General features: G+C 44.6%; 1 protein-coding gene across 2 annotated transcripts in view; it reads left to right on the top strand.

Moving 5' to 3' along the window:
• RP1L1 (RP1 like 1) overlaps positions 1 to 23,157 on the top strand; it is a 181,226-nt gene extending 158,069 nt beyond the window's left edge. For both annotated transcript variants that reach the window (XM_085610419.1, XM_085610420.1), the window contains exon 4: positions 15,579 to 23,157. In XM_085610419.1, the coding sequence (XP_085466545.1) occupies positions 15,579 to 21,757 (6,179 nt within the window). In that variant the 3' untranslated portion in view covers positions 21,758 to 23,157. The remainder of the gene's footprint in view (positions 1 to 15,578) is intronic.
• Positions 23,158 to 27,299: the final 4,142 nt, after the last annotated feature.

Genomic DNA, 27,299 nt, shown 5'->3' with positions numbered 1-27,299 from the left:
TTCTACAGGGGTGACACCTTACACGTTTGTTAGTCATTATGGACTTTGTAGTTTGCATAAAAGTGACAAGAACTTTGTAACTGGTGTGCTAAGGTCTGGAATGTGATGAATCTCTGGGTTTCATTAAATCACTGGATGTGCATTGAAATGTAGCATGATATCTATTATTGACGAAGTCCATTTGTTTTTTTAAAAACATTAATTTATTGATTTTAATCACATATATCGTACATTACAGACTTTAAGGTTCATGGTTACAGACATGAGTAAAAATTTACATAGTCATCATTCTTGTCTCGTGCATGCTGCCGGTTCAGAGGTATGGATTGAGTTATTGATACTGCAATATCTTGTTATAACAAATCATTTCCTTCTTCGTACAGTCACATAACACATGAAGCATTACATTTGATTTTCAAGTGAATAGGCTGCAGTATAGTACACATAGCATCCACACCGGATATACTGGAGAAGAGAACAGTAGTATTTACAAGAGGGACATCAGAGAGTATTGCATCGTAATTTCAGAGCATTTTACATCTCAGTATTGCTGGATTTGTTATGGAAGATGAGGGGAAGCGGAGACAGTGTCAGCATTAAGATTCCGCATCCGAGAGTGTGTCAGACGTAATCTCCGCAGCTCGCGCAAAGAGATAACTCTGGAGGGGGTCCCATATATCCTTGGGCCTAGAAGCGCGTGGGATCGTTTCAGCATAAACAGTCAGCTGTTCCTGGCAGTAGATTAGGTCATCAAGCCATTCCTTAAATTTTGGGTCACGCCCCCTACCCCACCTACAAGCTACTCTACGCTTCGCTATCAGCAGCAATATAGTAATGTATCGGCGATATAGCTTGGGGACCTGTTTGGTATAACCTAAGGGCGCCACTAGGGGAGCACACTCCAGTGAGCAAGATGTCATCTTCTCTAGGGCTTCAAAGACCTGTACCTAATATTCCTGTACCCGCGGACATTCCCAGGCTAAGTGCAGAAACCCAGCTCCTGGGCTATTACATCTCTCGCAGAGATCTGTTTCCTTCAATTTAAACTGAAACATCTTGGAAGGGTGTAGTATAAGTGCTGTAAGAACTTATAATGTATAATGCGTAGTCTACAGCTAGCAGAGATATGCACAGTCTGTAGGCAGCAGTATTTCCATGGTTCTTCTGTTACTTCATTCCCCAGGTCTGCATTCCAGTGCATGCAAGATGTGTTAGAGGACTCTGGTTGTTGTATGCGGATATTATGATAGAGTGTAGATACCAGGTGCTCCGGGCCTGTGGCGCCTAGCATCTGGTGTAGCGGTGCAAGGTTTGCGGGCTCCTGAGGGAATTCCGGAACAATGGAACGCATTCCTTGTTGTAGCCGTACATATAAAAAGAGATCGAGGGGAGTGGGCTGTGTCTTATGGAAAAGTTGGTCAGAGGAACGGAACGTGCCTTTGGGGAAGAGATCCCCCATTTAGTAACGTTTGTGCGTTTGCATACTTTGCGAAAGCCCTTTGATGAAGTAAAGGCAATAAGTACAATATGAGGGCTTCAAGGAGACCTACAATGCGATGCCATGCATCGACCGTGCCCGTGATAGTAGTGGGTGCTATGTCTCGTGTGCGGGGGGTGCATGTATCATCCCATCCAGAGGGATAGGGTCTGCTAGCCAGTGTTCCGCCGCCACCTGTGGCATGTATCTTGGGGGTGAACACAATAGTAGGCATAGTGGGCCTGTGCACATGTGAAATATAGTAAAAAGTCTGGAATGTTGAATATCGAGGCCGCTTTATCACCTCCGCTAAAGCTCTCCCTGGTCATTCACCCTCTCCATATTTACGGGCCACCCAATATTTCCCCCTGAATTTTGTCTCTCGCGCTGTACTATCAACATACTCAGACAGTTTCTCTCAAAACTCAGTTTGCGTCCGTCCCACTTCCCCTGTGGCGATTTGTGTCTCTAGCATTCTAAGGTCTTTCTCCAGTTTCCTCAATGTGCCCTGTATATTTCTGAGTACCCCAAAGCTTTTGGAAATGCAGAACCCTCTAACCGTGACCTTAAAGGACTCCCAGATGGTTTCCACATTATCCACGGATCCCTTATTTCTCTGAAAGTAATCTTGGATTGCCTCACCCCGTTCGCTATGAAATGCCGCATCTAATAATGCCGTAGGCTGCAGTCTCCAACTGCATCTGGGCACGTTGTATCCTCATGGTGTAATTGTGAGTTTCACAGGTGAATGATCGGAGAAGGTCCGAGCTAGATGTGTGACGTCTTTTATGGATGGTCCTAGGCCCCGCAAGAGTAGGCAATAATCTATCCGAGCCCATGTTGCAGCCTGTGTTGTAAAGTGTGTACCTTCTCATGCAGTAGGGTGGGCATGAAGCCAAGCATCGATTAAGCCCCCTTCCTCTAAAATCCCCTACAGGATTGCCTGAGCTTTATTAGAATGATGTGGTGCTGTATTGGACCTATCTGATGCCGGATTAAGGGCTACATTAAAATCTCCCCCTCAAATTACATGGGTAGAACCTATGCCCACAGTCTTTCCCTAAAGATTGGTAAAGAAGTCAGGAGTATCAATATTAGGGCCATAGCAACATACTAATGTGACAGACTCCATGCCCAGCCACCCCCACGCGGTTGTGTATCTCCCCTGTTGGTCTATGATCGTACCAGCAGGTGTGAAAGGTGTCCGCTTTTTAATTAGAATTGCGGTGCCTCTCGCATATGAGGAATGTGAAGAGAATATCTTATGATCTGCCCATTTGCTGGCAAATGTGGTGGGCTGTTGTGGATGAATGTGGGTTTCTTGGAGCATAGCGATGTTTATCTGGTGACGGTCCAGGTATGCTAGTATCCGTCTATGCTTTCGCGGGTCACCCAACCCACGGACATTCCAAGATATTATCTGCAGATGTTGTTTGGTCATTGAATCATCCGTACTCCCCATGTGTGCCTAAACATTTACATCGCATGCCAGTGCTCATCACAATGAGAACAAAAAAATTATTAAAATTCTGTCTGTTGTGCTGTATAGTACTTAAAACGATAGTCTTAGTAACAAAGCCCCCAGCCTCCCCCACCCACTGAAGCATCCCAATCATGCCAGAAATTTCTGCCCCTCCCCCTCCTTATTCCCTCAAACTTAAACCACAATATCAGACAATACACTACTTTTCAAGTTATTCAAAGTGTAGAAAATTGCAAGAGGGCTCTCCCATAAGGGGAACTCTACTGGATGGCGCACAGGTAACCCTTGTCGTAGCTTCTGTTTAACGGGAAGGAATTTACACCTCTCTTCTTGCACGGTTGCTGTGAAGTCGGGCTATATGGTGAATGGTACTCCCTCAAAATGCAGTTGTTTCTTTTCCCTTGCCACTCTAAGGGCGACATCTGGGTTCCTGTAATTTAGGAGGTGTGCGATAATGGGACAAGGCGTGCTTCCAGGTGGAGAGCGATGAGCCCGTTCGACTATGACTATGAAGTGAGGGGGGAGAGATTCGCCCCCACTGCTGCCTGTAGTAATTTCTCTTTATAGTCCTCCATTTTGCCCGTGTTTGTACTTTCTGGTATGCCTAGGACTCAAATGTTGTTCCTGCGACTTCTCACTTCGATATCCTCATTCTTCGCAGCAATTATTTTCAGTAGCTTGTCCATTTGCGTTACAGAGCTCTGTATGTGAGAGGTCGCGTCTTGCGCGTCCGATATGCGACGCTCAGTCTCCTTTATGCGTCTTGGTGGCCATCTATTTTGTGGTCAATAGTGTCCATGCGTGTAGTCATGGCATCCATTTTGTCAGCGATGGTAGCGAGGCCCTGCCTGACCTCAAGCAAGATTGCTTTCATGTCCTCACCCTGGGACGGAAGGGGTTCTTGCATTGTCATTTCAGCGCCACTTTCTACTTCTGACTGATGCAGGCGAGCGCTTTTTTTAGCATCGAAATTGAGTTGTGGCTGCCGCGCGTCTGGTTTCCCCATTATTGAAGTCAACTTGTGTATGACACTGGACACCGAGGTGCGGGGTATTCAAGCGCTTGTCACCTTTAAGCCCGTTATTTGTTGTCTGCCCCTCTGTGCCAGTCGTCGCCAGAGTGAAAGGTTCTCACCTGTATTTTCCGCAGGAACGTCAAGGATGCGAAGCAAGGTCCACAACCTCTCCAAACCACCCTATGACACCTAAGACTAGAGAAGGTGGCACATGGTAATCTGGGGAAGAAGGGAAACAAAACAAGGAAAAAAGGGGAAGATATCCACACAGTGTCTCAGGACCTCAGGATTCACCAGAATAAGATAGGAGGCTGTAAGAAAAGAGTTAATACATAAATTCACATATTAAACATAAGTTGGCCTGCTGTATCTTTTATTCTTTCTTTTTCCCTACCTTGGCATATCCCTTCTCCTGGAATGCTGGTAAGTGATATAGTGGTGTTTAGTGCTTGTGTCTGGAATCAGAAAAGACAATATAGTGAAGTAAACCTAGGACCTAAGTGAATGGAAAGGCACTATACGTAGAGGTCTGATATGTGCCTACCTGGTCACCCCAAATAGCTCTTGGCAGTAACGCTCCTCAAGATTAGGTAATGTAATCTAGTGCTGTCTCTCCACTAAAAGGCGGAGCGGATCCCCACAGAGCCAAGAGGGCAGGAACAAGTAAATGTCAATTAAACATGAAAGGGAGGAGTATGCACTTTAATACTTATTATTTCTTTCCAGGAGGTGTTTTGACACACTGCGTCATACAAACTTAAGAGGGAGGCAAAGAGTCCAAATAAGGGCTGTTGCTCAAAATATGATAAGAAGCAAGGAAAAAAAAAGGCAGCGCAAAGCGCTGTTACCGCACTGATTAAATGCTGCTGCTGTGTCCGAATTTCCTTCCAATAGTTCATGCAGGTATAGATGGTTAAGATGCAGAAACGGCCGGGCAGAAGACCCACCACGAGAAAACGCCGAGAACAAGCTGAGTCCAACGCGAAGAGCGCGACGACCCGAAAGAGCTTCAAGACCGGAGACCAACGACTAGAACACGAAGCGTAGCAGATAGGGGAAGGCCGGCTTTTGCTTGCTCGACCCATCCCCACGCCTGCGCATCCAAGAGGCGGCCATCTTAATAGTTTCTTGACTGCCGAGCCGCACAATCCTGACACAGAGCTTTTCAACAACTGTGTTGTGGCGGTCCACTTAACTCAGAAGCAAGATTGGGCGCCTTAATAACGCTGCAGGTACAGTTCCCGATACTGCCCCCAGAGAACTGCTTGCGCCTACATGCACTTTTGCCAATGAGTGAACTCTCGTTTTTAATAGGAGAAGTCCCTCGTACTCCTATGCGTCATGAATATTTTTAGAGGCCTCGCCTAGTATCCACTGACTGACAAGTCTGATAGCATAGATTATTCCCGGCGGTGTGCGCAGCGGGTGCTACAGACGCGAGCTACCGCTTAGCGGGGCTCAGATCTTTGCTGATTTCACGTGAGGTTAGCCCGTTGATAACCGTTGTGTCTACAGTGTGTTATGTACATTCAAACACGCAGGCTGTGCATTGAGGGCGTCTCCGCTTATGGCCGATCTGCCACCCGCGCGGTGTTGTTTTTCTGTTATGGCGCCACTTCTCGGGAGCTTAGCTGAGTGGCCGCCTCCGGGGGAAAAACAGCCGCCTCCCCACGCTTCAGATATCCTCCCTATGCGGCATGTAGCGTCTTGGCAATACAGCACTCACAGCACCTCAGTGTTAGTCTCAGTATCAGCCCGGGGGCCTGCACGCCATGTGGGAACCACGGCTCTTGCGTAGCAGTCCGTGCCTCGTAACAGTTCCAGGCCGCTCAGAGCCTCACAGCGGAAAATTCAGCACCTGCCGATTGCAGCGGCAAACCGTGACGGATTTTCAGCAGACTCGCATCGCTTGTTCCTCATCACTCAGACATCTCAAATCGACCGTTTGTTTACATGTGTGGCCATCTGGGCAGGATCATGTACAGGATATCTGCACCAGGCTGTGGGAGCCTCATGTTAGGTCAGCCATCCGCTCGTGCGCCACCTAGCGCCCCCGACGAAGTCCATTTGTGCTTTGGTATTATTCGTTAGTAATGACTTGCACAGGAACGTAGCAGTAATGGCCTTGTTATTAACTGGTAATCTTGATTACTGCTAGTTCTACTCGTACTTATCCCCGTCCTTACAGACCACCCACCCACCTTCGACATTATGTCCATCGTCATGATTAGTATGTAGAGAGAATGCTGGAAAGGTGAGCCTTTCAGCAAACACAAAGAGATGATGTACAGAGCGCTGAAACCTTTCAGACACTCACCCCCAGTCACAGATCTGGGTTGAATCCATCATCGTTCTTTCGCTCACACCAGTTCAGAACCAGCCATATGCAAAACAGTCGTGACACTGCTCCTCAGGAGAACAGTCCAGCCTGAACTGCCAAGCCAGGTCTTCCCTAGACCGGAAGCAAGCATTCTGGGACCGGTTTCAGGATAACACCCCTCATCAGCCAGGTTAGCTTGAATCCAGTGGCAAAGTGAGCAAGAGACCCACGTCTGGTCATACCCAGCCAAATTAAGACGAGCACAGCAAACACAAAGAGATAATGGACGGAGCACTGAAACTTTTCAGATACTCACCCCCAGTCACAGATCTGGGTTGAATCCATCATTGTTCTTTAGCTCACTTTGCCACCCCAGTTCAGACCCAACCATAGGCAAATCAGTCTTGACACTGTTCCTCATGGGAACAGTCCAGCCCGAACTACCAAGCAAGGTCTTCCCTGGACCAGAAACAAGCATCCTGGGACCAGTTTCGGGGTAACACCCCTCATCAGCCAGGCTAGCTTGAATCCAGGAGACCCACGTCTGGGTATACACTGCCAACTTAGGGTGAACACAGCAAACACAAAGAAATGATGGATGGTGCACTGAAACTTTACAGACACTCAACCCCAGTCACGCATCTGGGTTGAATCCATCATCAGCTCACTTCGCCACCCCATTTCAGACAGAGCCATATGCAAATCGGTCTTGACACTGTTCCTCATGGGAACAGTCGAGCCCGGACTACCAAGCCAGGTCTTCCCTGGACTGGAAACAAACATCCTTGGACCAGTTTCGGTGTTACACCCCTCATCAGCTAGGCTAGCTTGTATCCAGTGGCAAAATGAGCAAGGGACCCACGTCTGGGCATACCCTGCCAACTTAGGGCAAACACAGCAAACACAAAAACATGATGGACGAAGCGCTGACACTTTTCAGACACTCACCCCCAGTCACAGATCTGGGTTGAATCCATCATCGTCCTTTAGCTCACTTCGCCACCCAAGTTCAGACCCAGCCATATGCAAATCAGTCTTGACACTGTTCCTCATGGGAACAGTCCAGTCTGAACAAAACAACCAAACCAGGTCTTCCCTGGACCGGAATCAAGCATCCTGGGACCGATTTACCGGTTTCAGGGTAACACCCCTCATCAGCCAGGCTAGCTTGAATCCTGTGGCAAAATGAGTAAGGGACCCACGTCTGGGCATACCCTGCCAACTTAGGGCGAACACAGCAAACACAAAGAGATGATGGACGGAGCGCTGAAACTTTTCAGACACTGACCGCCAGTCACAGATCTGAGTTGAATCCATCATCGTTCTTTAGCTCACTTTGCCACCCCAGTTCAGACCCAGCCATATGCAAATGAGTCTTGACACTGTTTGTCATGGGAACAGTCCAAGCCCGAACTACCAAGCGAGGTCTTCCCTGGAGAGGAAACATGCATCCTGGGATTGGTTTTGGGGTAACACCCTCATCAGCCAGGCTAGCTTGAATCCAGTGGCAAAGTGAGCAAGGGACCCACGTCTGGGCATACCCTGCCAACATAGGGTGAACACAGCAAACACAAAGAGATGAAGGACGGAGCGCAGAAACTTTTCAGACACTCACCCCCAGTCACAGATCTGGGTTGAATCCATCATCGTCCTTTAGCTCACTTCGCCACCCAAGTTCAGACCCAGCCATATGCAAATCAGTCTTGACACTGTTCCTCATGGGAACAGTCCAGCCTGAACAACCAAACCAGGTCTTCCCTGGACCGGAATCAAGCATCCTGGGACCGATTTACCGGTTTCAGGGTAACACCCCTCATCAGCCAGGCTAGCTTGAATCCTGTGGCAAAATGAGTAAGGGACCCACGTCTAGGCATACCCTGCCAACTTAGGGCAAACACAGCAAACACAAAGAGATGATGGACGAAGCGCTGAAAATTTTCAGACACTGACCGCCAGTCACAGATCTGAGTTGAATCCATCATCGTTCTTTAGCTCACTTTGCCACCCCAGTTCAGACCCAGCCATATGCAAATCAGTTTTAACACTGTTCCTCTTGGGAACAGTCCAGCCCGAACTGCCAAGGCAGGTCTTCCCTAGACCGGAAACAAGCATCCTGCGACATGCACCACCTTGCGCCGCCTTCGTGAAAAATGGATTCCTCAAGTCATGGTTTTAAACTTCATAAAGGACTCTGAAATAAAACGGACCCACATCAATTCCTCATGGGAACAGTCCAGCCCGAACTGCCAAGCCAGGTCTTCCCTGGACCAGAAAAAAGCATCCTGGGACCAGTTTCAGACACTCACCCACAATCACATATCCGGGTTGAATCCATTATCATTCTTTAGTTCACTTTGCCACCCCAGTTCAGACCCAGCCATATGCGAATCAGTCTTGACACTGTTTGTCATGGGACCAGTCCAAGCCCGAACTACCAAGCAAGGTCTTCCCTGGAAAGGAAACATGTATCCTGGGATTGGTTTTGGGGTAACACCCCTCATCAGCCAGGCTAGCTTGAATCCAGTGGCAAAGTGAGCAAGGGACCCACGTCTGGGCATACCCTGCCAACTTAGGGTGAACACAGCAAACACAAAGAGATGATGGATGGAGCACTGAAACTTTTCAGACACTCACTCCCAGTCACAGATCTGTGTTAAATCCATCATTGTTCTTTAGCTCACTTCACCACCCAGTCCAGATCCAGCCATATGCAAATCAGTCTTGACACTGTTTCTCATGGGAACAGTCCAGCCCGAACTGCCAAGCCAGGTCTTTCCTGGACTGTAAACAAGCATCCTGGGATTGGTTTTGGGGTAACACCCCTCATCAGCCAGGCTAGCTTGAATCCAGTGGCAAAGTGAGCAAGGGACCCACGTCTGGGCATACCCTGCCAACTTAGGGCAAACACAGCAAACACAAAGAGATGATGGACGGAGCGCTGACACTTTTCAGACACTCACCCCCAGTCACAGATCTGGGTTGAATCCATCATCGTCCTTTAGCTCACTTCGCCACCCAAGTTCAGACCCAGCCATATGCAAATCAGTCTTGACACTGTTCCTCATGGGAACAGTCCAGTCTGAACAAAACAACCAAACCAGGTCTTCCCTGGACCGGAATCAAGCATCCTGGGACCGATTTACCGGTTTCAGGGTAACACCCCTCATCAGCCAGGCTAGCTTGAATCCTGTGGCAAAATGAGTAAGGGACCCACGTCTGGGCATACCCTGCCAACTTAGGGCGAACACAGCAAACACAAAGAGATGATGGACGGAGCGCTGAAACTTTTCAGACACTGACCGCCAGTCACAGATCTGAGTTGAATCCATCATCGTTCTTTAGCTCACTTTGCCACCCCAGTTCAGACCCAGCCATATGCAAATGAGTCTTGACACTGTTTGTCATGGGAACAGTCCAAGCCCGAACTACCAAGCGAGGTCTTCCCTGGAGAGGAAACATGCATCCTGGGATTGGTTTTGGGGTAACACCCTCATCAGCCAGGCTAGCTTGAATCCAGTGGCAAAATGAGCAAGGGACCCACGTCTGGGCATACCCTGCCAACTTAGGGCAAACACAGCAAACACATAGAGATGATGAACAGAGTGCTGAAACTTTTCAGACACTCATCCCAGTCACAGATCTGGTTTGAATCCATTATCGTTCTTTAGCTCACTTTGCCACCCCAGTTAAGACCCAGACATATGCAAATCAGTTTTAACACTGTTCCTCTTGGGAACAATCCAGCCCGAACTGCCAAGGCAGGTCTTCCCTAGACCGGAAACAAGCATCCTGTGACATGCACCACCTTGCGCCTCCTTCGTGAAAAATGGATTCCTCAAGTCATGGTTTTAAACTTCATAAAGGACTCTGAAATAAAACGGACCCACAGAGTCCCTACTTCAATCCCATGCTCTCCATGCCACTGGAATCAAGCTATCCTGGCTGAAGAGGGGTGAAACCCCGAAACCGGTCCTAAGATGCTTGTTTCCAGTCCAGGGAGGACCTGGCCTGGCAGTTCAGGCTGGACTGTTCCCATGGGGCTCAGGGTCAAGACTGATTTGCATATGGCTGGGTCCAAACTGGAATGGCATGGTGAGCAACAAATCCATGGATTTAGGCTAAGATCTCTGTACTGGGGTGAATGTATGACATTGTTCTGCATTCTGTCCATCAACAGTGCTTTTTGCATTTGTCACCCCGAGTGGGATGGGTTTGCTCAGACGTGAGTCCTGTGCTCTTCATGCCACTGGAATCAAGCTATCCTGGCTGAAGAGGGGTAAAACCCTGAAACCGGTCCTAGGATGCTTGTTTCCAGTCCAGGGAGGACCTGGCCTGGCAGTTCGGCCTGAACTGTTCCCATAGGGCACAGGGTCAAGACTGATTTGCATATGGCTGGGTCCAAACTGGAATGGCATGGTGAGCAAATAAACAATTGATTTAGGCCCAGATCTCTGTACTGGGGTGAATGTATGACATTGTTCTGCATTCTCTCCATCAACAGTTCTTTTTGCAATCTGAAAAACAGCACCTTACCCAGAGCTCTAACCTTCTCTGTGCAGCACACATAGAAGTTGTAATTCGCGATTTTTAAATGATTGTTTATGTGCAGGAAGGAACACCTTCCTACACATAAACAATCATTCATGGCAATTTACAGTTTCAATGCAGCACACATAGAATAGCAAACCTGAGGAGAAATAAAGAATTTCTCCTTGTTTTGGTGTGTCAAGACCAGATCTTCCCTGGTCTTCATTTTGGCGCTGCCTCCTATTTTCGCCACCCTTGTAATTAGGTGGCAGCATCAAAATCAATGGCCGTTGCAGCAGAACGCCCACCACAACACCCATTGCCCATTTGGAAAAGACCTTTAACAAAACTGAGACAGAGCACATATAAGCCACTTAACAAAATTAAAGTAAGAATACAATAAAATACTAAGCAACAAAGCACACCTTATTATCCAAAGACACAAAGGTATCTCACTTTGTTGATGGGAAAAATCCAGGAGAATACTAGCCTCTTATCTAAAACAAATTACGGTTTGCCCAGGATAACCTCCATTACCAATGAACACGACACTCCCTCCACCAAAGAGAAAGACATTCTTTCCACCTTTAAAGCTTTTATTGCAACCTTTGCTCTAATGGCAATGACACTCCCTACGCGATGTGTCTAAAGTATCTCAACATGATCCCCATCGCTAAATAGACTACAAAATGAAATTCTTACTCGAGAAACCCATCGTGGGATACGAACCTGCAAACCAGATTAAACTACTCAAAGTAAGGAAGGCACCAGACTCGGTTGGCTCCCCTGCCTCTTTTTACCAAATGTAAGGACCCTCCCCTATCACCCTCTTGGAGGATTTCTTTTATCACTTCTCCTCCACTGGTATGGTCACTGGCAGTGAAGCTCACCATAATTGTCATCTCTAAAGAAGGGAAAGATCCTTCCAACCCCCAAAACCACCACCCAATTTCCCTAATGAACATTGACTGGAAAATCTACGCAAAAATCCTCGCACTTAGGTTGGAACACATGCTTATAACAATTATCCACCATTACAATCCAGGTTTATTATAGTCAGATTCAGAGCAGACATTATTAGTATCTTTAATCATGTCATCAAGAAAGGCCACCTTCTCAATCGCCCTACCTGCGCAACCGCAAAAGATGCGGAAAAGGCCTTTGACAAGGTTTTGTGGTCTTTCCTACATGCCACTCCCACCACATTCAATCAAGGCCCTAACTCCTCTAAAATGTTTCTTACCCTTTAAAAGGAACCCAGGACTAGAATAAATATTAACAGAACATTATCTAACACCTTCAACCTACAACAAGGTTGACCCCTCTCCCTCAACTGTTTCTATTAAATTAGAGAGAACCCCTCAATTCGCAGTATTCCCTTTTCTGCAGGCTCACAAATAGTTGTGGCATATGCAATCAAAGCCCTTCTTTTCCCAACTCAAGCTGATTCGGTTTTACCTAACATCATGTCAACCATCAAAGACTATGCCCAAGTGTCATATTACACCCTTACTAGAGACAAACCTAAGGTCCTACCCTTGAACGTCCACTGCAATAGTTCAATCATCAGTGATTCACCTTGATTACAACAAAAAATAACCCTAAGCAAAGTTAAACCCTCTTGATAAATGGTCCTCCGGATTCATCCCCTGGCGGGGTCGCATAGAAATCATCAAAATGATGATCAACCCCCTTATCAATTGTTTGATTAGCATGTCCCCAATCTACCTCTCGGACACTTTCTTTGCCATACTGAATATAATGCCCTACAAATTTCCATGGAAATCCAAAAAACAAGAATTGCACTAAACAAACTAAGTCTCTCAAAGAAACTTGGAGGTCTAAATCTCCCCGAGTATAGAAGATGCCAAACTGCATTCTTAGCGAGACTGGGGTGTTTCTGGTTGTCCACATCTAAAATCGGAACATTCTTCAAATGCGCTCCTCCCTCTTAGCCACAAATATGGCATAATGATTACCTGAAATCAGAAGGCAAGACACTCATTGTAGAGAAATGGGCACAAAAAGGCATCCTGTTAGTTGGGGACCAGGGACCTCCCTCCAAACTGATACCCTTCTCTCGTCTCGAATCCAACTTTGGACTCGAGGACATAGACTTTAACCACTTTCTCCATTTAAAAGCCATCGTTTCCAGACATAAATTGGTATCTCCGATTCGCTCTGTTACTCTTTCATTCTTTGATCTGCTTTTTGGGGGGTTATTCATCCGTTACGTAATCAGTTCTGCTGCTGCCCAGCACCAGGACGCTCCTCCTAGAGTGGTCGTGCGTTTTATAGGCAACACTTTCATTTATTCATTCATAAATCTCTGGGATCTCCCAACCTATCAAGAATTATAAAGACCATTGCTAAGGGGGAAGACATAGCTTCCAAACTAAACTCTAGCTTCACACCCACAATCTCCTCTCTAACTAAATGAATATAGAACGATGAGAAGTTGCTCTTACACAATTCAAACAATATATATATGTCACTAAATTGGCCTCCCACCTGGGCTAACCTCACTGCCAACATGATTAAACCCTCCTTAGTACAGTGTAGGTTTTGAACTGCATATATGGCCCACTGGACCCCGCTAAACATTTTAAGCTAGGTCTCCGCAACTCTTGCACTTGCTGGAGCTGCGAGAAAGAGCCAGGTGACCTACAACATATGCTACTCGACTGTACCTTCTCTAACATATATTGGTCGGAACCCGGCCAAACCATCTTGCATATTCTACAAATAAACGTGGCCCGTAATCCATACTCTATTGATCTTGGCATCCTCCTCTCTGATACAATCTCTAGGCTGGACAAGGAAGATCGCATTTTATGTGATATCCTTGTCTCAACCAGTCTTAAAGCCATTCTATCTGATTGGAAAGACCTCGCCAAACTTTTGGTCCACGCTTTGCTGGGAATAGGGGAGCAGATAACTCTCTAAACTCTTACCTAAAATCCCAATCAAAGAAAAAACAAAAAATCTGGTCTAAACTGGACGCATTTATCACCAACGTAACTCCACCTTAGATGCCACCCCACACCAAACCTCTGCCATAACCCCTATTTCAAATACACCCTCACCCCAGCACGCTATTTTCTCCTATTTCCTCCTGGCCTTCTTGCTGTCTCTCTTCTGTCTGTCTTCTCACTTCTCCCTCTCTTTTCCTTCCCACACCTCGATACTACTCTGGGGTGTTCCAACTGGTCTTTAATTTACTCTACCCTCATGGCACTTTTCTCTCTTCTCCAATATATGAGACATAAGATACTATGGGCCGATTCACAGAGGTAAAGTTAGACCACAAGTCTAACTTTACTATTTTTCAATATTCACAAAGGTGAGGTACTACTGGTAAATTTAGACTTCTGGTCTAAGTTAGACTTTTGGTCTAATTTAACCTTTTGAATACCTGAAAAGTAGTAAAATTAGACTTTTGGTCTAACTTTACCTTTGTGAATTAGACCCTGAGTATTAATACCATCAAATGTTATTGCTATGTTACGTCACTTCGATCCCAAGATGCGTCTCCTTTAATGTAAATGGTGATGTACCCTATTTCAACTCTCATACCCCATTATGCAACTGTTACTCTCTGTCCTGTACTATGTCTATAACTGTTGTCTTACACAATTTGCAATAAAAAAATATTCTGAAATGAGAATAAAATAGAAAAAACATCTAGGAGGTCATTTTAGGGTCAGGCTCGAACTTGAGCTAGGCAATTATATTAATATATGCATTGGTTGCTTGTGTTTCTTTATGTTTGGAATCCTTATGTGACTTAAACGATTGAATGTGACAAACTATGAAACTGTTCTGTAATTTTGAGATTCCGTCATACATAGCAATGAAAACACTCCCTGGGAGGTGGAATGATCCATAGAACAGCTAATAATGTGGTGAGAAATTACTACTTCTCGGAAGCTCCAAGTATAGTTTAGAAAAGTAATACCAGTAGGTCTTTCGAGACAGCACAAGCTGTCTGTTGCTAGACCTAACAAGCCTGAGAGTGCATATATTTTAATTGCAATACAATGTAAAAGGACACAAAGGCCCTCATTACAAGTGGACTGAAGTCATATCACCCTGGGCAGTGGGGGGACTGCTCTGGGCAATTTCATCTTGTCCAGTGTCTCTGGACCCAGAATGGCTAGCTCTGCAAACACCAGACTCAGTAACCTCAGGCCCAGAGACACCACACACTGAGCCTTGTGTAGTGCTGCAGGCAGCTTCTGTACATGGCCCCAACCCACCCTCTTCCTCACCTGCTGTGTCTTTAAGACTGCCACTCACAGCCCAGACCTCAAAACAACCCACTTATCTACTGCTCCAAACGGTAAACACAGGCAATATTGGGCCTGTTATATTCCCCTAGATGAGGATAAGAGCATGACATGGGTCCATGTATTCGCAGATCCTTTTCATTTTCCTTCTTTCTGCAAATACCATTTGTAATCCCTTTATTTTAGTGCAGGGATACCAGCTGGAATCGATAACTCCGGCCCTGCTATACTCGTACCACAATGTGGGGACCTCATAAAGAGGGCCTGAGAGGCATGAAGAACATACACAATTTAAAGTGGAATAAAAGCATATTTAATATAATTGCATGAAATATTTATGAGAGCAGCCTATGTAGTTTTGTGATTTGTGATTTTATATTTAAATTGCATTCTGAAATACATTCTCATGTTTTTTTTTCTCTTTTTTCCAATTTTATTTCTCATGCCCAAAATGGCCCGGTGCTCAGTGAGCTTCGGACTAAAAGCCAAAAAAAGTGTCATCCACCCACGATCTGCTTCAAGTAACAGAACAAGATTTTCTCTGTCATCTGAAAAGTCCTATGGCAATGGCTTCAATATGTCACCCATGGACAGCAGGCGTGCATCCTTCTCAAAGCCAAAGGAGAGGGACCCGACCCATTCCCTGGTGAACGATGACATTGAGAAGAGGGTTCAAGTGAATAAGGACGGTAGCCTGTCAGTGGAGATGAAAGTTCGCTTCCGCTTATTACACAATGAGTCTCTCCAGTGGTCCACGCAGATCAAAAAGTCCAGGACACACAACAAGCAGAATGGTGAGCAGCTATGCGTGTATGAAGAAGAAGAAGATAGGATGGAATGCAGGGAGTCCACTAACCCCGGGGTGCTTTCAGAGACTGACGAGTCCTTCTACCCGTGCGACGCCGACTCGTACAGTTCCAAACATAATGAGGCAGATGATGAAGACCTATACTGCCACAACTGTGGTAAACAGTGCCAGGATTATGACATTTGGAAGAATCCCTTGCTTTCTTCTTGTGAAGGTGAGGCCTGCGTGAGGACCGCATGGCAAGCTCGGTCCTCAGGCTCCAGTGTTTCGTCACACCGAAGAATGATGTGCAAGCAGAAGACCTCCATCGACAGCATCCGCACCACTTCCAGTGAGGAGTACATGGAACGCTTTGTGCAGGAGTCATCGTGCTACTCTGAGGTTGTAGAGAATGGTGACTCTGGAGTGGGGCACTGCAGTGTCAGTCACTGCAGGAACCAAAGTGGTTTGTCCACAGCCGCTTCTAGTGGTGAACCAAAACATAGGCATAGGAAGGTTGGGGTACATGGAGATAGAAACAAACAGGATTCATCAGCAAGTATAGCTTCAAATGTAGTCTCGAACAAGAGTCTAGATGCTCAAGCCACAATTGAATTAACCCACCAAAAGTCTGATTCAGATTACAATACTACCAGTCTTGAGCAGGTGGAGCCATCTTCAGCCCATCAATCAAAAAGCAGAACTAACCTAATTAACCATGACAGACAGGACAGCAATATATCTGAGGCATCTCAAAGTTCCCGAAACAATAAGAGAAACATTTGTAAAAATGATGGTGCTCATTCTCAAGGTCACTCTTCTAGCCACAGCCTTGACAAAACAGATGTGGAGGCCCCAAGGTCAGCAAACCGCCTCAGCTGTGCAGGGCGAGGATGTTCTGATTGCAACAAGCGCTGCAGAATGAAAACAGAAAGCACTACCATGTCTGTCCACAATTACAATGACATCAACAAGGCTGGAGATGAGGAAGAAAAGCGAAGCAGTAAAAGCATACATACCTCAGGATCAACACGGACACTGAAGAGCAAATCTGAGCAATGGTCCATAGAGGGACCTATCAATGCAACGGATAGAGATATGCGGGAGAATAAGGGTGACGAAATATGCCCAGATGAATATTCTGAAGTCCATCAAAGACCATTGTGTCAGAACCAAAAAACACCTCCTGAATCAAACCCAAGACTATCTGCTGATTCAAATAAACATTCAGAGGTAGTGGATGTGAGTAGAGCATCCTCACCTAGCATCAACATAGGCAATTGGAGTCCACAAAGTGAGAGTTCAAACAGTAAGCAACATGGAGACAGGATCAAGTGTTCATCTGGTTCAAATCTGTTTGTGTCAAACTTGAATGATGGCGAAGAGAACACAGATGTCAGTTTTGGATCTCTGGTGTCAAATCTTTCGGGTAAATCGTTTTCTTCTAGCTCGAAATTCAATTGTGTCAGCAATCCAGGTGTTGATAGGCCTCAAAGCACCAGCTCTGGGGTGTCTTCAAACTCAGAAATTAAGAATGAGGTTGTGGATAGAGGTAGCATGAGTGAAAATACTTTGTCGAAATCCAGCATCACCAGCGCTTCAGATCAGGGAAAGCAAAAAAAGTTGTCCGAAAGGTTTGACGCTGAAAACTGTAAAAGAGGCTCTGGATCTGAAACGGCCTGCTCACCCAATTCACACTGCCCATCTCCACCAAAAGGAAACCCAAGTGGCAACAAACCGAGGCTTGCAAAATTAAAGCTTTCTTCTGCTAGCAGCACAGACTTTGAGTCAGCAGAGAATATGGAAGATAGACGAGAAACCCTTGAAAACTCTAGGCCATCTACTTCGGCATCTAAGCCAATCATCTCAAAGGAAAAACCTCACAGTGACCAAAACACAGCCACTACTGAAAATGACGATATCAGCATTGATCAAGAGGTAAGCCCAAGCAGACAAAAAAGTAGTACAAGCTCTTCTAAAAAGAAGGGCAAATTAGAAGTGGAGGACACTAGTGCTCTGATAGTAGAGGGCAATGGGATGACGCCTTCTGCACTTCCAAATATCACATCAGAAGAAGTTGTTCATGCGTGGTTGAAAAACATGCCAGCAGAAACAATGGTTGTTGAATATGATGCAGAGCATCAACACATAGGAGAAACAGCCACCAAAACGTTAAACAATAGTCGAGTAACCGTATCAGCAGAGGGAATACTTGGTGAAGAGGCTGATAATAAAAACAGTGAATTCATGATGAAAGAGACATTAAGCTTTGGAACATCTACAACTGATGCTGACACGGAAAAAACTGAAGAACTTAGAACTGAGGAAAATGATAGCAATGTTTTGTTGAAAGGAGAGAAAAGGAACCAGGATGAGGCCAATCTTACAGAATTTCCTACATGTAGACATAGCAGTGGAAAAGATTTGCCAAGCAATGTCCATGCCTCTGTACAGATAATGAAGGCATTGTTGAGGCCATCGAATGCACAAGCAATTGACAGGTCACAGAGTTTGCCTGAAGTATCACCTACTATAGGTAGAAAACTCAGTAACTCAGCCAAAGTTCTGATCAAATGTCTTGCTGGTCTTAAACTTCTTGATGAAGAGACAGAGGACCCCATCAGCAAGTCAGGTGGTCAGTGCAACAGCCGATATATAGACCTGGTCAATATTTTTCAGGGACTTTGGGTAGACGGTTCCATCGATATAGGTGAGCAAAAACTGGACAAGCCTGGTATGACCACACACTCACAGAAGAACTGCTCACGAGATGCTGAGCCAACTCCTGCCTCCTCTTCTGGAGTGGATGTCAACAGTGGCTCTGGAGGATCTGGCGACGGTAGTGTGGCTGGTACTGCAGATGGCACACTAGCATCAGAGAAAACAGGTAAAAGTAAAACAAATGCCCCAGCCCCAAGTGCAGATAATATGTTTACACCTCAGATGGAGCCTGTGTCAACTACGTTTGAGGCCCATGGTGATAAAGAGCAGTGTGAGAGACCTTCTTCTTCTTCCTCGATGGATAATGAAATAGAAGAAAAGCAATCCATGAAAAACTCTTCCGAGGCAACATCACCAAACACTGAAGCAAATAACATCCTCCAAAGTAAGGAACAGGAGAGAAGTAGCGTTGATGCTAATGATGTAGATGAAAACATGAATATAAGCAAATTAAGAGAGAGCAATATCGATCTTGATGAAGAAAATATTGAAAAAGACATCCCTACTCCATTAAATATAGAAGAAACCGTAGATTGTGAAAAAGAAGAACCAATGGTTATGGCTAAAAATGACGATAGCACTGTTGATCCTGTAAATCCTGGCAGCAGTGATGAGAAAGAGTCTGATCCAAATGCACCGAAGTCGCAGAGTACTACAGAGACCAATTCTCAGAGTGACTGCCAGTCTACAGTGTACTTCATTTCAGAATCTAATGAGATGAATGACTCCTTTGTGAAGAAGCAATCATTCGTCACTGACCCAGTGTGGGTACTAAAATTGTTAAAGAAAATTGAGAAAGAATTCATGACTCATTACATTGATGCCATGAATGAATTCAAAATAAGATGGAATCTTGAGGACAATGAAAGCCTTGATGGAATGATCGCAGAGCTTAAAGGTGAGGTTGAAAAGAGAATACAGAAGAGTGTTGAAAATGAAGTTGCCAAAATTCAAAGCAGGGCCGGAAATAAAGTCCCCAAACCCCCCAACGAAACATTGAGGCAGAGGCCCACACAGCAAGTACAGCAAAGGAGAAAACGCTTGCAAACTATGCGCAAGAAATCTGCATTCAATGAGCTGATTATGGAACAAAACAAGCAAGTAGTATCAAAAGACATTTCATTGGAGACCGATGAAGAAGATCTCACTTTCAGTGCATCGCTGGCAGATGAGTTAAGTGCAGACGATGAGTACTGTCCATGTGAAACCTGCATACAGAAAAAGCTGGCTATGAGACCACTTAAAGGCAATACAGTATCAGCCAGTGCCCCAATTGTTCGAGCATTTGACCTGCGGGAAATTCTGCGGATGCAAAAAGAGCCCAATAAAACAAGCCCAGCTTGTCCATGCAGTCCAAGACAAGAGGTTCAAGAGAGCTCAGCAATCCAAAATGGACTTTCAGATGAAACTGTGATTGAACCTAAACCAGCTACTCCATTTACATTGAGTAGCTCTGAACCCAGCAAGAATATAACAAGAGGGTCTTCTAAACAAGAGGATAATGACAGCTCAGAACAAGATGGAAATAGTGGGTATGAAATTGACAAGGTTTGTCACCTGCAATCAGATGAGAATAATATTTGTCACTCACATCTTGAAAACGTAAAAGAGGATCAAGATCAACAGGAAGAAGAAAACACATTGATGGAAAACCACAAAGCCGAGGAAAACAATTCTGAACATGAAAGTATTTATGAACCTGTTGATAATGCAGAGGCTGTGGATGAGTTCAAAGAAGGTACTGAGAACGCAAACAATCCTGACGAGATTACAGATGAAGATGTTCTGAAAGGCGGTGAACATACCGACCCTAGTGTAGTTGATCAAAGGGAAGAGAAAGAAAATGGCACTGGTGAATCAGGAGCATTAAGTGATGAAAATTTGGAATTGTCTACATTAGCAGAGAGAAACGAGGATGAAGAGTTAGCTGAGAGTGAAGAGACAACACATCAAATTGGGAAGCCTGTTCAAGACTCAGAGTATAACAATGATGCTGACAAAAGCAAATCATCTGAACCATTCCCTGAAACAGATGGGGTTTCAGCAGATTATATGGATGGGGATAACACACAGGAAATAGAGAATGAACAAGTGCAGGAAATAGAAGATGATAAAGCCATGGATGTGATTGAAGATCCAGCAAAGGACATGGAAATGGCTAGACATCCTTCAGAAGAAGTGAACGAACCTACAGCAGAAGACCTTAGTAATGCTCTAGCAAGAGAAATAGATGAAGTTCCAACAGAGACTGAAGTTAGTGATCCAGGGGAGGAAACTGATGGTGATCCAGTTGCAGATGAGACTGAAGAAAGAGCAGAGGAAAAAGATGGATGTTTAGCAGGGGAAGCTGATGGACCCGCTGGAGATACTGGTGGATGTTTGGTGCAAAATGCAGATCAAGAGCAAGTAGAAGATAACGATAGCCTAGCAGAATGTGTTGATGCACATCTGGCAGAGGAAGACAATATTGGTCTAGTGGAAGAAACTGATGACATTCCAGGAGAGGACACTGCTCGAAGTGCACCACAGGAAGAACATTGTGACCTAGCAAATGAAACTGATGCTTGTCCATTAGAGGATCTGGACGGAGATCCAGCAGTAGAAGAAGAAGAAGATCCATCAAAAGAATATAATGAATGCCCTGCAAAGGACAAGGATGGAGGTCCAGCAGATGAGGAGAATGAGGATCAGGTAGAGACAAATTATAGTAGGCACTTAGAGCATATCACTGAAGCAGCAGAAGAAGTAGATGAAAATCCACTAGAGCAAAATAATGGAGGTATAGCAGAAGATGTTAATGAAGATATAATAGAGGAAGTAGATGAAAGTTCAACAGAGAACATGAACGGGGGTGCAGAAGAAGAAATTGATAGCAGGCCAACAGATGAAATGAATATAGGTCCAGCCTCCAATGGACTGAGCAAGGACCTGGAGAATACAAATGGCAAAGGTGGCCATGGTGACTCAGACAGCTCTAGCAGTAAACCTGCACAAATGTACCCCAACAGCTCCTCGGAGGAGGAGGACAGAGGCTCAGCATGTGCCAGTCCTGTGGCTGCTAGTAATGGACCCCCTTCACTAAAGAAGGCTAATAAACCTAATGATAACAGCATTGAACTAGATGATTTGGATTTCTAGAACTCTTATATAAAGAATGCCATAATGACATTCACTTGAATAGAACAATATTATAAATTGTACTGTATAATAATGCACCTCAAAGTATTTTGTCTTTAAGATAGAGACTGAGCTGATTTTTGTAACTATTGAGTCATTCAAATAAAGAATATAGGAACATATTCATTATTATCGCTGGGAGTAATGGTAACTCTAATACAGGTGGTTGAACAATACAAACAAGTTTTCATGTATTCAGTGTTTACTGTAAAGCACTATGTAGATTCTCAGATATGGGAAACCAGGTTTCTGCTGCAGGCTGTTAAGGAGTTTTGATAGCTGCGGTTAAGAGTGTGTATGGAGATTTGTTGGCTGAGGTTAAGGAAGGTTAGGGAGTATATCTGGCTGCGCTTAAGGGTGGCTATGAAGGTTTGCTGGCTGGAGTTAGAACAACAGAACAAGACTAAGAGTCAGAATCACAACTATTTACCTAACAGAGTCCAGGCAGCATAGATTTCCCTGTACAATCTCCAACGTTTTTCTATTTTTGGGGAATTTACAAACATCTCCAAGAGTAAGCGTCAAATCTATGCATATTATAGCTACCATGCAGACTCCTCCTCTCCTAAGCTGAAACCAGCACTTAATGGAAAATCCACATTTAATGAATGTATTTATTTGTATATTTATTTATAGTATTCATGTAGTGCAGACCTAGCCGCAAGGGTAACAGAATGCTTTATGTTCAACTGGAAAAAGGAAGATGTGACATACGTAGATTAGAAGGATACATCAGAGGATAAAGAGCACGAAATTACTTCGGTAAATACATTTTGAAGAGATGGGTTTTTAGGTTTTTGCGGATGAGCAAGAGACTCATGTTTAGTCTAATATGATCATGGACAGAGTTACACAGCCTGAGGGTGGGGCAGAAGAAAGCATGTTTAGAAGTTTTGTTCTTTTGAATTTTGAGGTCTCCAGTATTGGTGACTCATGTTCCTGGCGTCTCAGTGACCTCTTGTGAGATGAAGTTTATAGTTCAGGTAGGATAGTTGGGCGTTATATAACGCTTTAGGATTCAAGCAGGTGATCTTGAAGTCAATTCTTGCTGGATAACAGTTTTGGTAGATATGTGCTACTGTAAATACATACTATTGTATTTCTATCCACAGAGAAAATATTTTCCCTTTACCCTCATGGTTTCCCTTCACTTTCTAATCTTGGAAACACACATACTCGTGCCTTTACATGTATGAATCTCCACAACCCTATAGGTTTGTGGGTATTTATTGATGTTTACATGCCCACCCCAGACTCTTCCCACAACCCTGCATGTAGTAATGCATTCCTTTTTTGAATGTCCACTATACCCTGAGTCCAAATGTCCTCAGGTGTTGATTCTGTGATTCAGCAACTCAGCATTAAAACTACTCATCATTTAACCCCTTGTGTGCCACGCCCTTTCCCCGCCCTGTGCCGGCCGTTGCATTAGCGGGCGGGGTTTATGACGAGCTGGACTCGTCATGGGCACAGCGCAACCGCGGCCCATGACGAGTCCAGCTCGTCATGGGCACAGAAGGGGTTAAACTTCAGTGTCTTTCAGTCTGGTGTCACAAACCAATTATCAGGTACAGGGTGAGAGAGTGAGGGACTTAGAACATTTGGGGGAATTCCTTGTTGTAGCTGTAAAATATTCATAATGGTTTTGTAATGAGAGCAGCTAAACAATTGAACAATTCTCATATTTCGCTTTAAGGGCCATATGTACAAATGTATTTTCCCATAGACGCAGAATGGGTATAACACTTTGATCCATCGGGCCATAAGTGTTTTATTACAATTGTCTGCTTTAGAGAAAACATTGTTATATTTCCAATCATGCCTTTGATGCCCACGTGCCACATGCACGTAATGATCTTGTGTAAGATCAGTAAGGAACTGGCAGAGTTTTAGCCGGCCATCTTTCCTCAGTCCTGTCAGCCAGAGGAGGGATTTAGACCAATTTGATGGGGACTGGGTGGGCTGGACAACCTCATTTTCAGATATCATAGGTTTGGAACTTTGCTGGGAATCGTTTCAATAACTTATGCATTCTTATGAAAACTGCAAACCAGCACAGATACACACATTTAAAATAATGTGTGCTGTTTACAATTAAAATAAGACATAACCAGCCACACGAGAAGTCGCTCTGTAATTCACTCTACTCTGGCAAATGAGTATCAGCTCGATGAGCAAACAGGAGCGGTGGGGGATAAAACAATTGACCTGAAGTTCCTGTAGATGGGCGCTGACTTCTTAACAGCCCTTGAGGAACCAGCACTTAGACCTGGAGTGATCGTTTCAATCGAGAAAGTAACAGTGTAAAAGAAGTGATGGGTTCAAAATAGCTAACATTCCAAAATTCAGGGTAAATAGTCCTCTGCATTTCCTCCTAAAATGGCGCCTGTGATAAGAGCACCCATTTCCTTCCTTAAAATTAGGTTACTTTGCTTATTTTAATCGTGTTTTCTCTCTTTTAAAAACAGTCAGTGTTGGTTTTATATTCAATAGAAGAGGTGAGAAATAGTATTGACTACAATACACCATTATCCCCCGCCCTCACCTCCCCCACCACACCCACGGTTGTACATTTTCACTAAAGAACACCTGCCTCTTGCTTCGGTGTCTCCTGACAGGAGCTTGGTAGGATCCCAGGTACCTCCCAACGAGTTATCTCTACATTAATTCCGAAACTGCTTTATCTAGATAGGCGGGCAGGGGGTGTTGTGGTCTACCAAGAAGCCCGGTCTTTGGAATTTCATTTTTATAGAAATAGAAGGAAATCAATTTATTTTAATTAGTCCACGGCTGATCCTACTAGTCCCTCTCTGTGGCGCCACCTCTTCCAAGTCTACTTACAAGGCTTGCTTAGTGAATATGCCCTCTTTGCCTAAATATGAACTTCACATCCCTCAATTGCTATCAGACTCCTCCCTCATCGATGCCCTGTTTCTGAATGAAACTTGGTTACATTGGGACTGTGGGCCTGACATTTTTCAAGCCGTTCCTTCAGGGTTTGTCTTTCACAGAAAGGATAGGGTAAGCAAACGGGAAGGTTGAGTTGCTATTCATAGTTCGGGCAGTATTCTCCAGCTCAATAAAATAAGAGCGGCTGAAAATATGGGATTTAGTATCTCTCTCTATTTCCAAAAATTTCTTTATCTGGCTTTATGGTCCATCGACCTCCTGGTCTGGTCTCAGAAGTCCTGGAATCTTGGGATGATGCAATTTTCTTGGTGGCACTAAAGTATTTGACTTGAAGTTGACTTTATTCGGTTATTTTAATTTGCATGTGAATATGGAAAGAGAGACCTCTGGATGTGCGCTGGTTGAGGTTTGTCAAGCTCTTAGTCTGCACCAACTTGTCACTCATACTCCACATCAAAGTGGACATATTGTATTTTATTGTATGTGCACATGCTGGTGTTATGTTTTGCTCTGCGTTCCATTGGAATGTTGATCTTGGAATGCAGGAAGGAAGTCAGTTAACCTGAGCTGTCCTGCATTGCTCTGCTGCTAGAAATAAACCTTCAATAATTCATCTCCTGCCTTGGATTTACTTTGTAACAATGGTGACCAGCTGAAGGAGGTATCCTGTCAACTTCTGCAGCACAGGCACAGAGTACCTTGATTACCAATGGATTTTCAAGCCATTATTTATGAAATCTTTAAGGAATGTATTGTGTGAGTTAGCAGGGATTCCATGCTGGTTTGCCAACCCTAAACAAGGTGTATGTTCAGGAGGATATCTACAATTTGGATTTAACAGCGATTGTATTTTTGACATGCTTGTTACGGTTTGAAATACCTCATGGGACGCGATGCTTACCACGAGCCACCAGTGGCATCCTGCATGAAACATGGTGTATTCCTGCGAAGGAGCTTCTGGAGCGCTGGTGCAGAGTACAGCACTATTGTTCCTTTTTCCACGCTGTTTGGATTAGGCATATCCTCACGTCACGCTGTCACATCTCGTCACGGCGTCCTCATGTGGCGTGGCAGCCATATTTGTGTGGGTATTCATAGAACCACTGGAATAGCGCTGTTCGTAATTTTGGAGATTCTGATCTTTGGCAAATAATACCAGTGCGTGGGAGTTATCGATTAAAAATTGATTCTAAAGGCCAGGGGGCATATTTACAAGCCCCTTGCAACACTTTTGCGTCACTTTTCCCATGTTAAAAGTGACGCAAAAGTGGCGCAAGGGGCTTGTAAATCTGCCCCCAGGTATTTATTAGGACTTTGCCTCAAGTTAGACCATTGGATGGCCAAGATGAGATGGATGTGTATAAACAAGCAACTATGAGGATGGAGCCAAGATGTAAACTTCCCACTAACATTGCGTTGAATAGGTTTACATTTTACATTTTACACTAGAGCACAAGTTTTTAACAGCATTGAGGCTTTTGTCTATGAAATGCAATTTTGGTCCTATGACAGATGAAATGATCAGGGACCAGATTATAGTACATGTGAGAAACAAGAAAACCCAGGAGCAATTATAGGTCATGGGGGAGCCCAAATTACAGGATGCTATTTCCACAGCAAAGACTTTGGAACAATGTGAGAAGTAGATGTCTACAGTGAAGAGTACTAGTATGCATGTGTGTCATACAGAGGCTGTGTGTGTGGTAAAATGCCCGATGAACAGCAGGTAGACCCTGTTACTGCGAGTGGGAAATGGGAAAGCAATTTTGGAAGTGTTAGGAGATCAGATAAATCAGTGAGGAATAGTGCATGCTATAGGTGTGGTAGTAGTGCACATATGGCTTCATATGCAGGTTATGCTGCCATTAACAGAGAAAGTAAGAAGTGTGGATGAGTAGGTCATTTTGCACAAGTTTGCAGAGATATTAATAACAGTTGGGGTCAGACACGTGGTAAAGTATCATGTACCTCTGAAACGTGAAGCTAGACCCCGGTGTGAATGAGGTATATTGGTTTAAAGTAGTAAAGGAATTTTTTTTATCTATCCAAGAGTGTGGAGACAGTTTAGATGAACCAGTAGTAAAGAATTCCCCCAGATGTGTTTGTGTTTTGAGAGTAGAATTAGATCTTATGGCAGACTCAGAATCACCTTGGATCATTATTCCCAAGAAGTATTTCAAGGCGAAATTTAGTGATGTTTGAACACAGAATGATTGCAACCTTCTGATATCATAGGTGAAAGTTTTGATGGCTCAACAATAGATATGGATGGGTATGTATGTGTGAAGTCGGAATTTAAAGGAATTTGTGCGCATATCAAGCTATATGTAGCTGTGAAAAGGGTGATTGTGTTGGGCTGGAGAGACCAACGGATGTAGGGCAGTTGTTGTATCCCGTTGCAAAGAACCTGTATTATTGTCTGATGACGCATATAACGAACAAGTGTCGGTTGTAGAAGAGAGCATGGGAGAAAAGTTGGTAGAAGAGTGCTTTAAAAAAGTTTTCATCGAGAATGTGGGGAAATTTAAAGATTTTGTGCCCAAAATCAAATTGTATAGCGCACTGTCACTATGGGATGTAGGATCAGGATTAT

The sequence above is a fragment of the Triturus cristatus genome, chromosome 6, assembly GCF_964204655.1.
Source record: "Triturus cristatus chromosome 6, aTriCri1.1, whole genome shotgun sequence".
Classification (NCBI taxonomy): domain Eukaryota; kingdom Metazoa; phylum Chordata; class Amphibia; order Caudata; family Salamandridae; genus Triturus; species Triturus cristatus.
Note: the sequence above shows the minus strand (reverse complement) of the source record. Positions and strands in the feature narration are given on the sequence as shown.